Source organism: Diceros bicornis, chromosome 2 (genome assembly GCF_020826845.1).
Source record: "Diceros bicornis minor isolate mBicDic1 chromosome 2, mDicBic1.mat.cur, whole genome shotgun sequence".
In the NCBI taxonomy this organism is placed as follows: Eukaryota; Metazoa; Chordata; class Mammalia; order Perissodactyla; family Rhinocerotidae; genus Diceros; species Diceros bicornis.
In genome coordinates this window covers 35719597-35732876 of record NC_080741.1, presented here as the reverse complement: position 1 = coordinate 35732876, position 13280 = coordinate 35719597, and the positions used below count along the sequence as shown (strand labels likewise).

The 13280-nt window shown below is 46.8% G+C and overlaps 1 protein-coding gene across 3 annotated transcripts in view; it reads left to right on the top strand.

Annotated features, from left to right (window-relative positions):
• The window catches only part of OSBPL10 (oxysterol binding protein like 10), a 290512-nt gene extending 278970 nt beyond the window's left edge, over positions 1–11542 (top strand). For all 3 annotated transcript variants that reach the window (XM_058554363.1, XM_058554346.1, XM_058554355.1), the window contains 4 exons: positions 657–843; positions 2904–3086; positions 7072–7225; positions 10195–11542. In XM_058554363.1, the coding sequence (XP_058410346.1) occupies positions 657–843; positions 2904–3086; positions 7072–7225; positions 10195–10239 (569 nt within the window). In that variant the 3' untranslated portion in view covers positions 10240–11542. The remainder of the gene's footprint in view (positions 1–656; positions 844–2903; positions 3087–7071; positions 7226–10194) is intronic.
• The last annotated feature ends 1738 nt before the right edge of the window (positions 11543–13280 follow it).

Below are 13280 nucleotides of genomic sequence, written 5' to 3'. Positions count from 1 at the left end.
TGTCTTTGTTGCGCGCTCAGAATAAAGGCAAGACTCCTTCACATGCTTTTTCAAAGTTTAAAAGACAAGGTCTGGCCCTTGCTGACCTGGCCAGCCTCCACACCAACACACACTATCTCCCTTTCTGCATGTGTGCCCTTTTCTCAGCCCCTTCCTGCTCACCAGGCTCCTTCTCACCACAGGGCCTTTGCACATGGTCTTCCTTCTGCCTAGAAGACTTTTCCCTTCCCTCTTCACCTGCTCAACTCTTATCCAGCTCAAGTGTCCCTTCCGTAGGGAAATTTCTCTTTCCAGGTCAGCTCCTGTTGGAGGCCTCCATGGCACTGGGCACCTCTCCCTCCCACCTTCATCACAGTTACAATTTTGTGTTTTCTTGGTGATTAACTAATGTCTTCCTTTCTCTTCTGCTCCTTGGAGGCAGAAAGCGGGTCTGTCTTGTTTACCATTATATTCTTAGCGCCTTGCGCGGTGCCTGGCACACAGCAGAGGATGCAATAAATAAATACACGGCGAATGAGCGGCTGACCTTTGCAGAGGTGGGAGACATGACATCCATTGCAGGAGGCTGTTTGGTTTCTCATCTTTGTGCCTTTTGGTCACCAGCTGTCCTTTTCCTGTGTCTGTGTGCCTAACCCTTCCCTCCTCTCTCCCTGGAGGTGTGCTGAGGCTCCTGGAACATGGGGAGGAGTACGTGTTCACCCTGCCTAGTGCCTACGCCCGGTCCATTCTCACCATCCCGTGGGTGGAGCTTGGAGGAAAAGTCAGCATCAGCTGTGCCAAGACTGGGTACTCAGCAACAGTGACCTTCCACACGAAGCCTTTTTACGGAGGGAAAGTCCACAGGTAGGCGGTAGCCAGGGAGGCTGGCTTTGTCTTATCATGATGCCCTGAGTTTCTTTTCTCCATCAGAAGATTGGGTTCCAGCCATGGGATAAGTTGAAAATCAAGATAAAGTTACAGATCTTTTTCCAAAGAGGCGCCTTTTTTCCCCCTCACTTGGCAGTTTTGTTTAGCCCTCTCCAGTCTAAACTTACAGTGAATCCTGTGGCGATGTATTCACAGAACACACACCAGAGAATAAAAGTTGCTTTCATTTGTTGTGAGAAACTTTCCCTTCTGAGGCCGCAGCCTGTTTCTCTGCTCGGAAGCAGTTTGATCTCTGAGCTCAGACGCTGCCTGAGAGCTCCCCATTTCATGTTGAGTTGGTTCCATTAAATCTCCTGAATCCCATATCTTCTGTGAGAGCAGGACCAGTTCTTTCCTTTTAAAAGCTGGAGAATCCTGATTCTAAGAAATTGAAGGAGTGGTCTGCTGTTTAAGGGAAGCATAAAGTGGTTTTGTTTTTTTTGTGTGTGTGAGGAAGATCAGCCCTGAGCTAACATCCAATGCCATTACACCTCTTTTTGCTGAGGAAGACTGGCCCTGGGCTAACATCCGTGCCCGTCTTCCTCTACTTTATCTGCGACGCCGCCACAGCATGGCTTAACAAGTGGTGCATCGGTTCATGCCCAGGATCCGAACCTGTGAACCCTGGACCACCGCTGAAGCAGAGTGCGTGAACTTAACTGCTACGCCACTGGGCTGGCCACCATTAAGTTGTTTTTATTTCTCCCATTATAGAAATTACTTCTTTGGAGCAGATCTCCGTATAAGCCAACTCCCATCTTTGCCCTTTTTCTTGGAAAGTGTTTTTTTTTTTTTACGGTGTTCCTGTGAAGATGTCAGAGTGTCACCCAGGGAAGTGGACGCCCTCATGGCCATTTTGGAGCCACACACACTGGCCCACAGAGCTGATTGTGCGCATTTCTCCCCAGCCCCACGGTCCCTCGTACTATATCGGTAGCTTGCAATCAGCGGTGGTTGGGCACTGCAGAAATTGGCAAATGCTACAAATCAGGTGTTTTCCCTCCTGGAAAGCCAGCTGTTAAACCTTTACCAGCACACCATGAACACCCTTCCACTGTGTGCAGCCCATAAGATTCCTGATGCCACCCGTGAGCCTTTGCCTCGCCACCTAGAAACTGTGGCTGTGTTCAGGCTCAGGGAGCAAGCTTCCAGGCCTCTGTTTGAAAGCTAAATTCAAGCGGAGCTGGGCTGTTAGAACGAGAGGAGCTTAGTTCCTACACTTGGCTGCTTTGGGGCAGGCTCCCCTGTTTCTGCTGCGTTTACTCTGACTGTGCAGCAAGTTTCAAGGTGGGGAGAGTGCCTTCACCCAGCACTGGAGACCTGGAGCTCCCTCAGGCTAGGCGGGGTGAAGTGAGAGGTCACAATCTCCACAAAGGCCCTTGTAAAGCGAGGTTGCAGGTGGTCCTTCAGGGCTGCTGCAGTGAGTAGGAAGGTATTACTGCAAGGCCTTGATTGAGGGGAACGTGCGGGGCTGGGGTGAACATTCCCTCCTTTTTCAGTGTGATCTCTGGGGGGATTGTGAGCAGCCGGGTTTGACCCACAGGCTGAATTGACCTCGTTTAAGCATTGAAAAATTCTCCCTACAACTCTCACACTCCTTCAGCAGTTAAAATGTAGCACTATTAGATGCTATTTTGGGGAGGAGAAGGGTATATTTTGTTTCTACTGAATTGCTTCATTTCCACCCCGATAATAACACCTTATATAACCTTTGCATGTTTATCACAACTAAGAAATTAACATTGCTGCGTTACTGTTAACTAACCAACCTACTTGATTCAGATGTCATCAGTTTTTCTACCAATGCTTTATTTTCTGTTCAAGGATATTAGATCACATTTTAAGAGCTAGGCTTTCAGCAAAACGGCAAAAAAACAACTCTTCTTCCCTCCCACCCCATAAAAAAAAAACCTCTAAATGTGAGTACAGCTTTTGAGGTCAGTCTCTGTTTTGATAATCTCACAAAGTGTGTTCATTTGACTCATTCATTAATTCAGGGTCACAGCAGAGGTCAAGCACAACCCAACCAACACCATTGTTTGTAAAGCCCACGGGGAATGGAACGGTACCTTAGAGTTCACCTACAGCAACGGAGAAACCAAAGTCATCGACACCACCACGTTGCCAGTGTACCCGAAGAAGATCAGACCCCTGGAGAAGCAGGGGCCCATGGAGTCCAGGTGGGAATCAGGCCGCGTGCTTCTCTCCAGCTTAGCTGTCCTCAGCACTGGGCCCACGAGACAGAGAGGAAGCCTCTGAAAGCTCAGATAATGGAAATGGGCCAGGAAGCACGTTCTGACTTCTTTAGATATTTGAATTTTCTACTGCCTGTCACCTAAGAGTAGATCCTTTGGAGCTTTCAGCTTAGTTATTCTGCAGTTATGGGGTGGAGTCTAAAGATGGTCTACAGCAGACTTTTAATGCCTGTCCTGAAAGAGGTTGTCAGTTCAACTGGTCTGTTGCTTAATTGCAAAGTTAAATACGGAGAGTTGCTGGTAATCAAAGAACTGTGCAGTGAAGCAATGAGATGCGTTTTTTTCTTACCAGATTAACAACACAATTACAAAAAATTTCAGTGCTGGTAAGCGTTGAATAAAATTGACACTCTGTACCCTGTGCTTATTAACAGTAGGACTGGGTGCAGTTTAGCTGCATGCATCAGTAGGGTTAAATTCATGAATTCACTTTAATCTTGTATTCTACTTCTGGGAATCTATTCTAAGGGAAAATTCTTAAATTCAGAAAAAAATTTAAATATAAGATTGAGTACTTTTTAAAAAAGAAAACTAAACAGCAAACAAAAGAAAAAGAAACCACCTAACTGTCCAACGATAGGAAAATGGTTCAGTAAATTATGGAGTATCCACTCAGTTAGTATGTCCACTCTAGGGTGTGAATCTACTGCAGCCACTTAAAGTGATGTTTATGTAGCAGGTACACAAGCAGAATCTTCTTGGAATATGGCATTTTTATTTTTTAATCCAAGAGGTCAGCAGACTATGGCCCATGGGCCTAATCCAGCCCATGGTTGATTTTTGTGGTTTTATGGGGACACAGCCGTGACCATTCATTTACATAGTGTTCATAGCTGCCTTCCTGCTACAATAGCAGTTAAGTAGTTGCGACCGAGACCATATGGCCTGCAAAGCCTAAAATGTTTATTGTCCGGCGCTTTACAGAAAATGTTTGCTGACTGCTGCCCTTATCTAAAAGCATGCTGCTCTTTAGAAATACGGTGTAGAATTAAAATGAAATTACAGGTGATTCTGTGAAAGGGTTTGCCATTACAAAAAGAGTATGTAACCAAATGGAGAAAGGGCTTATTATGTGGAAACAAAGCAAGGATACAACAGTGTGTATAAATAATACATTATAACTGAGTTTAATAAAAACAGGGCTTCAGTGTGTATAAATAATACATTATAACTGAGTTTAATAAAAACAGGGCTTCAGTATCCCTGGAGACTTTGCTTTGTTGTAGGATTAGTACACTCCTTCTTGTTAATCTGTTTATTTGGGGACAGTGAGTGTGACCTTCTCTGTGTCCAAATGGAGGGCATGAACTTTCACCCGCTGGCTTTTTCAGCCCAGGTGATCGGGTGATGATAGCAGGACAACAGACAGGCTGTGGTAGAAAGGAAACCCACCCCCTTGCCCATACTGCCTCTCATGACGCCTTCCCACAGTCAGGAACCCTGGGGTTCATATCATGGCATGACTTGTTTCTGGTTTGGCTGTTGAGAACACAACTATGATTACCTCATGCTGTTCTTCCAAGGGTATCAGAGTAGATGAGCTTCTCTTCATTAAGACTTTCTGCTGCCTCAGTGAGCCCATGGGGCCTCAGAATTCAGCCTGGAGCAAGGATGGAGTCTGGTACCAGAATAAGAGAGAGGGGTGTTACTTCTTTTGTCTTCGTATGTGGACTTGACGGAAACATGGAGCCCAGCCCACCCTGTTCTCCATAGGGGAGCCAGCCCTGAGAGGTGGAGTGGCTGGTCAAGGGGCTCCCTTGCTGCTCAGAGCACCTGAGCCCACTTACCCCACCGGGTCACCAGGCCTTACCTGCAGAGGCAAAGGAGAGACCATCTGTGTGGCGAGATGGGCCAGTGTTAGACCAGTTGTCTCAGATCTCACAATGGCCCTGGACTGGTGAGGCCTCCAGGCGCCAACTAGCCCCCTTGGAAGGGAACCACTGCCCCGTTGGGAGAGGAGTGAAGTTATTTCATTGACTGCCCACACCTGTAACTTTGCTCCTGATGCCCAGAGCTTGGTGTGAGCGGGCGTCCTGCTGTGACCAGAGCCCTGGGGCCCCGGTGGGTAAAGGCAGAGCCAGTGCCCAGTAATGCTAGCCATGCCCCGCCTCAGCCACTCACCGGCCCTTTGCCATGCTGACATCCCCTTCTCAGAGGGGCTCCCCTTGGCTTCCTTTTTCCCTGACTTGCTCCCACCCCCCCATCCTGAAGGCTCCTGACCTTTGTGCTTTTTCTTTTAGCTTGAAGTTCAGAGCCCTCTCTAGATGAGCCCCCAGCCCCTTGCCAGCACCCCGCACCCTCAGATTGCTCTCTTGGTTGGGTCCCTGTTCGTGTCTGGGCAGAGCCCTTCATCTGGGACAAGTTCTTGTCCCATTACCCCTCTCCAGTCCTTGGGGCTCTCTACCCTCTAAACTTGGGGCTACTAGGTTATGATGAGACTTTGATCATGGGAGGTCCTGCCCTTGAGAGTGCCCCCCACCCAGGATGTCCTTGTGCCCAGCACCGCGCCCCCCAGGCACGAGATGTGTGTTGAGAGTGTTGGTGATGAAAAAGACTGATTTGACCCAGCACCCAGCCCCTCACCGTTTCCTTCCCTTCCCTCATTTCAGTGTACTATTTGGCAAGTCTTGTTTCCCTCTTAAATCAGGTATCAGGGCACAGTAGAAAGAGCAAGGGCTGTGGGGACAGTCAGACCTGGCTTTATATCCCAGTTCCAGAAGGTTCTCCTGCTGTAAAATGGGAGCCAGAGTATCGCTGTCCTGGGGCTCTGTACGGTGGGACTCAGGGCAGGTCCGGTGGGTGGGCTGAGCTTGCACAGGAGCTTGACCCTTGTCAGTTCCTTGACTCTGATCCCCCCCAGAAGGGGCTGCTCGTTGTCCCCACTTTGCTGGCAGCCCCCCTGCCCTTCCTCAGCCTGATCACACCAACACTCAAGGTGTCCTGCTACGCGAGGCCCTCCCCTGGAAAGGGTCAAGGGCGCTCCGATGGGGGCCTGCTCCGGGCCCAGGAGCTAATTATGGAGCGCTCGCATACCCCGCCGCAGAGGCAGCCTTCCCTCAAAGCCGGGGAGGGAAAGCTCGCTACCGTGAGTTCTCATGGCTCCTTCTGTGTGAAATCCCGACTTGTCCTGATGCGTTAGGTGAGGAAGCACGTTACCTCGGTTCCTTTCCTCACCCTCTGGAACAGAGTGTGTGACTCGGCTAGGGTCCAGAGGAGGAAAGCCGCACAGATTCCTGTCAGACAGGAGCCAGTCTAGGCTGCCTTCTCTGGGGAAACAATGAGGCAGAGGAGCAACTTTCCGTGCTGATGTGGGGGTGGTGACAGATCCTGCAGCACAGACACACACCCACTCGCCCCAGTCTAGAGCTCCTGATACCAGCCTCCCTTGTGGGAAAGCAGCCATCGTTCATGTTTACAGCTCAGTGACCTTGGGCAAGTCACTTCACCTTATACGGATATTACTTTTTTTCCTCTTTAAAGTGGAGGGGATATAGCATCTATATCATTGGGTTGTTATGCTGATTAAATGAGTTAATATATATATGTAAAATGCTTAGAAATATGGTAAATGCCATGTAAGTGTCTATTATTATTATTGCTGTTTCTGGTAGAAGCATTACGCCTGCTTACTGCTACTGTTAGTACTAGAGTCAATCCCTAGACCCTCAGAGCCCTGAGAGAGGCATGCTCCTGGGACGAGGGGAGAGTGGAGACAGCACAGACTGGGAGCCTGGCAGCCTTGGGGTCCTGTCCTGGCTCTAGGAGTCTTTGAGGCACCGGGGAGGAGCTGCCCGTATCGATGGCCTGCCCAGATGCCCCCGTCCCTGCTCTGGCCCCTCCTTCCCGAGGACTGGCATCCCCGGGCCAGCTGTCCCTGCCTGACCGTTTCCTCTCCTCCATGCATCCCCAGGAACCTCTGGCGGGAGGTGACCCGATACCTGCGGCTAGGGGACATCGACGCTGCCACTGAGCAGAAGCGGCGCCTGGAGGAGAAGCAGCGGGTGGAGGAACGGAAGCGGGAGAACCTCCGCACACCGTGGCAGCCCAAGTATTTTATCCAGGAGGTAACTCCGCCACCGGTCGTTAGGCACTGTCCTGAGCGAGGGGAGATGGATTTGTCTCACTAACGCAGCAGTTTGGATGAATGAGAATGGGCAAAGGAGATCCTGGGCAGGTTTGGTGTAGCTTGGCTCCAGCTCCAGCTCTGGGCCTGGCTGTCCTGTGGGCAGAACTGAGCACCTGACACTTCCCCTATGGCATTTTCCATCAGAAAAGCCCGTCAGGGGCCGGCCCGGTGGGGCTAGTGGTTAAGTGTGCGCGCTCTGCTTCAGCAGCCCGGGGTTCGCTGGTTCGGATCCCAGGTGCGCACCGACACACTGCTTGTCCAACCATCCTGTGGCGGCGTCCCATATAAAGTAGAGGAAGATGGGCACGGATGTTAGCTCAGGGCCAGTCTTCCTCAGCAAAAAAAAAAGAGGAGGATTGGCATCGGATGTTAGCTCAGGGCTGATCTTCCTCACACAAAAAAAGAAAAGCCCATCAGCCTGCCAGGGAGGCAAGGAATGGGGTTGCAGACCTGGATGCTGTCCTATATTTTTTTTTTTTTTAATTTTATTTATTTATTTATTTTCCCCCAAAGCCCCAGTAGATAGTTGTATGTCATAGCTGCACATCCTTCTAGTTGCTGTATGTGGGACGCGGCCTCAGCATGGCGGGAGAAGCGGTGCGTCGGTACACGCCCGGGATCTGAACCCGGGCCGCCAGCAGCGGAGCGCGCGCACTCAACCGCTAAGCCGCGGGGCTGGCGCTGTTCTATTTAAAAAAAAAAAAAAAAAAAAAAGCAACATTCACAATCCCTGCTACTTTATCATTAGTAACCAATTAGTTGTGAAGCCCCTCACAGCCATCTCCACACCTCGGTGGGCTGGAACCTTTATGATTGAAAACCACGCTTTCAGAGCTTTGCCTCCTGTGGGCCAAATGGGATGGACAGCTAGGAAAGGCCAACGTGCGTCCCGTGCCTAAAATGCTGCTGCTGTCACCCAGGAAAGTGATATTGGAAGGCAGAAATATCCACATGACAGCCCACCCACTGGGCAAGTGGGCAAGGCACCATGTAGCCCGATTGAGGCCCTTCCCTTATGCTCTTGAAGTTGTTTATGGAGCAATTGGGAAACATTCTGAGAACAGAATTGGAAGTAATGTAAGTGTAGGAGCCATAATTTTTAAGGCAGGCCCTCAGGAGCCTGGCAGCATCAGTGGGGGAAACAAGCGGACAAGGACGGGGCCATTTATCTCCAGGTAATTATGGATGGACTGTCCAGTTCTTCACAAGAAGCCAGAAATCTGAATTTTTTATGAGAAATCTGATATTTGCTTGGTGTCAAGGAATTTTTAAAAATGTAAACACCGAAAGCTAATTGAAATATGTCTGGGCTTTCTTTGGCCCAGGTGCTGCTAATGTCTGACTTCTGCTACCAGGGAGGGTTACTCTGTTTGGCTGAAGGCTGCGGGGTGAGTTAGTCACCTTGAGGAGGACTTACGGGAGCAGCCCCTGTTCTCCCCAGAGGCAGGAACTAGGGCTGTGGACTGAACAGAGACGTCAAGGTTGGATTCTGGTTCAGACAGGAAGCCTGCTTGAGGAGACACTGTCGTTATGAGACTCTGAGGGCGAACCCTGTCTGGAAGCTTTGCCCAGGTGAGGTGAATTTGTATTAGTCAGGGTTCTCCAGAGAAACACAACCGATAGGACCTGTTTTAGAGATTTATTATGAGGAGTTGGCTCACGAGATTATGGAGGCTGAAAAGCCCCAGGATCTGCCATTTGCAAGCTTGAGACCTCAGAAAGCCAGTGATGTAATTCAGTCCAAGTCTGAGGGCCTGAGAACCTGGGGAGCCGATGGTGTAAATCCAGTCCAAAGGCAGGAGAAAGTGAGCTGAGATGTCCCAACTCAAGCAGTGAGGCAGGAAAAAAAGGGCAAATTCCTCCTTCCTTCACCTTTTTTTCTTTTCAGGCCCTCAGTGGATTGGGCGATGCCCACCCACATTGGGGTGGGGGGAATCTCCTGAGGCCACCGATTCAAATACCAATCTCCTCTGGAAACACCCTCACAGACACACGCAGAAATAATGTGTGATCTGGGTGCCCCATGGCTGGTCAAGTTGAGACATAAAATTATCATCACAACATCCTTCAAGGATCCTGCTGTGAGGTGGCTCTGGTCTTTCTGAGACAACTAGTTTGCCTGACTTCTGTGGAAAGTTGCACGTTAAAAGCAAAATGACAACAATAGAGAAACACATGTAGTTCTTTCCCCTGGGTTTAATAAGAGCCAGTATGTTCATAACAGAAGGCTTGAGGTTGTGTAAAGAATGAAAATCATCCCATCCCAGAATTGTTACCATCCAGTATATTCCCTTCTAGTCTAGCACCAGGTTGTGTAGACCATTTTGATTCTTGCCTTTTCCTCTCTGATACTTGATTAATGTCATTTCTCCCATGTGTGCTGATTTATTTGTGACCGCCACCTGCTGAAGAGAGCCTTCGTTGGGCGTTCTCCTCCAGGCTGGTGGGCTGTAAATCGCTGGTTTGGGCAAATTCCTCATCATCAGGCCCTTGCCTTTTCTCTCCCCTGACCTTTCATCCAGCTACCCTCTCTTTTCTCCTGTCCCGCTGTTTCAAAGAGCTTTTTTGTGCCAAGTAGTCTTCCTTGATGTAAACCAACGAAGCCCCCCGTCTTTTTTCATTTTGGTCATCTCATGGGGTTTCCTCCTGAAATACCAAGATGTGAAGATTATATGGGCTCTAAAAAGCAGCCAGGCTGAGGAGGGGTGGTGAGACCACTAGCATGGCGTGGCTGTGAGATATCAGGAACAAGGCAGGGACATATTGGTGGTGGTCCTGAACAGATGCTAACAGAGCACTGCTCTGCGTGGTACTCAGCCTGCAGCCTAGCCGAGGCTGGGGACTGTCTTTGCTTCTCCCCTTTCCCCGGAGAGGTCTCCATGTAATGGCTTCTTCCTTCTCTTACAGGGTGACGGCTGGGTATACTTCAATCCCCTTTGGAAGGCACACTGATGGGTGGACGTGCAGAGCTTTCAGAAATAGCCCTGTTTTTGTAGGAATTAAAGTGGTACAGTATCAAGGTTCTGCTGATATTCACTGAGACCTCTTGATATTATTCAAGAAGTGGCACCTGAGAGAGAAATTACATACTGTGAAAAATGCACCCCCAAACTCTACTGTAGGATTGAATTTATTCAAGAGCCATTTGGGGCATGTGTGTATACACAGGTTTGTGTGTGAGCTCTCAGCACACTGTGTTCACACTCATGCACTGTATACACGTCTGCTGAGTATTATTACACATGTAAACACTGCACTTACCAAGATTTCAGTGGGTAATTATGAGCTCCTTTTTATCAATGAGGTTTGAAGTTTTCTATTTTTCACTTTGCCAGAAATGTTTTGCACTCACAAAAGTATTCTCACGTAGTCAATTCCTGGCAAAACAAAGGTATTATTGGCATGGCCCAATTGATGTCCATATGCTAGAAAGTGGCTCATTCCTGGTAGAAGTGTGGGTGGCTGTCATTTCAAAATTATTGTGATTCCCACCTCCCTCCCTACTTCAACATTTTGTTTGTCCATACTCAAGAAAGATAAACTGTTATTTCCTACTGGATGGGGAGCGGGCAGGAAGCTGTTAAAGGTTTATGCTGGAGTTTTCTAGGAGGGAGCACCTCTGGGAGAACCTAGAGCCAGGCCCACTTTGGAATTTTCCTCCCATCTACTTGCCCCAGAACCTTTCTGACAATTTCTCATGCTCAAAGCACTAGTCATACATGTTTCAGAAGCTGCTTCTTTTACAGTAGAAAACAAGTCGTATGGAGACTTCACTACTTTTATGATGAAAAAAGGGCTTTGGAAATTAAATACATGCATGCATGTACAAACAGGCACAACTACAGCCTCAATCTTGTGTTTAGTTTGGGGAAAGAGAAAAGAATTTCTGGTGGATTTTTTTAAAGTGCACCTCTCATGTGACCCAAACTCTGCCAGAAAACCACTGTGATTAGCCATACATAAAGCCTGCATAAATGTCCCATGGTTTCAGTTGAATTTCAGTCCCTAGCCTTTACAAATGAGGTCAAGACATGACTAGAATTTAAATCAAGGGAAAAAATGAAGTATTTGATTTTTGCTCAACGCTTAATGTATTTTTTACTGTGCCACTCTAATGAGAATATTTATAAAATCCAGTAGCATGAATACTTCTCTGTAGTAATACTGATTTTGTGCCTTTTGTCTGCTTTCTTAAGACCAATTGTTCACACTTTGTAGATATTAGACAAATATATTTCGATTAAATACTGTACCTGTGTGTGTGTCTGTGTTTTATTTTTCGGGATTCAAAAGTTCTGTTGGAATTGGTGGCTCTGGATGAGCTCAAATTTTATTGGTTAGACAGTGTTGATTTGTGAACAACACTCATATTTACATCAAAACAATGTTTTAAACTCATTAAAAAATTTGCCAGGTAAACATTATTTATGGATATTTTCTGACAAGTTCATAAGAACGTTTAACTCATATCTAGTGAATGTTTTGTTTTGTGAGAAGTTACTACCAGGCAAAGTCATAATGTAGGCCTGTTCAGGTCCATAGTCTTAAAACATCTGGGAGAATAAAGTGTTTGGAACCATTTTATTTCTGAGAGGGAAAGCAGAATAGATGCTATTTTCAGGAAAAAAGAAATCCTCAATGAGAAGACTGAAAAGTAATCAGTGTGGCGTTTTTAGATTTTCCAGTCTTACTCCGAAGTATAAACTATCTGGGAAGTAAAACATGAAGTTTTACTTTTCTTGTGGTGGTGGTAGAGGAGGGTTCATTTTGCCTTTTTAAAAAATTATGAAATATCGTATACAGAAGGTTTATATGAAACATATTACAGTTCCAAAGATAATTATAAACACCCATGTACTCACTGCTTAAGAAATCAGTACCTTAAAAGCCACCTTTGTCCCCCTACAAAATTGTACCCCCTCCTTGACCCCAGAGGTAACACTACCACTGTCCTGACTCCTGAAGTAATCATTCTCTTGTATTTTGTTTTGTTTATTTTTTACCATACATACTATGTGTGAATTTCTAAAGAACATGCTTGGTTGTGCCTATTATTGGATTTTGTACAAATGGAGTCATAGTTTGCTTATTTGAGCTAACATTGTGTTTATAGGTCAGTCCATGTTATTATGAGTTGCTGTATTTATTTTCTTATTGTTTTTTTTTGTGAGGGAGATCAGCCCTGAGCTAACAACTGATGCCGATCCTCCTTTTTTTTGCCGAGGAAGATTGGCGCTGAGCTAACATCCGTGCTCATCCTCCTCTGCTTGATATGGGATGCACCACAGCATGGTGTGATAAGCGGTGCATCAGTGTGCACCCGGGGTCTGAGCCTGTGAACCCTGGGACGCCAAAGTGGAGTGTGTGTGCTTAACCACTTGCGCCACTGGGCTGGCCCCTTGTTTTCTTATGCTTTTTTGCTGAGTTCACGTTTTGTTTTATTAAACAATTCTTTTATTGTGGTAAAATATATATGTAACAAAGTATACCATTTTATCCATTTAAAAATGTACAGTTCAATGGCATTAAATAGATTCATATTATTTTGTGACCATTACAACTATCCATCTCCATAAAGATTCCATCTTCCCAAACTGAAACTCTATACTCATTAAACAATAACTCCCTATTTCCCCTGCCCTCTACAACTCGTAGTAACTACCATTCTATTTTGTGTTTTCATGAATTTGACTACTCTAAGTGCCTCATATAAGTGGAATCATACTATACTGTCCTTTTGTGTCTGGCGTATTTCACTTAGCATGTGTTCAAGTTTCATCAGAATTTCCCTTTTAAGGCTGAATAGTATTTCATTGTATATATATACCACATTTTGTTTATCTGTTTATCTCTTATGAACATTTGGGTTGTTTCCATCTTTTGGCTATTGTGAATAATACTGCTATGAATATGGGAGTGCAAATATCTGAGTACATGCATTCAATTCATTCAAGGATATATATACCCAGAAATGGAAGTGCTGTATCATATGA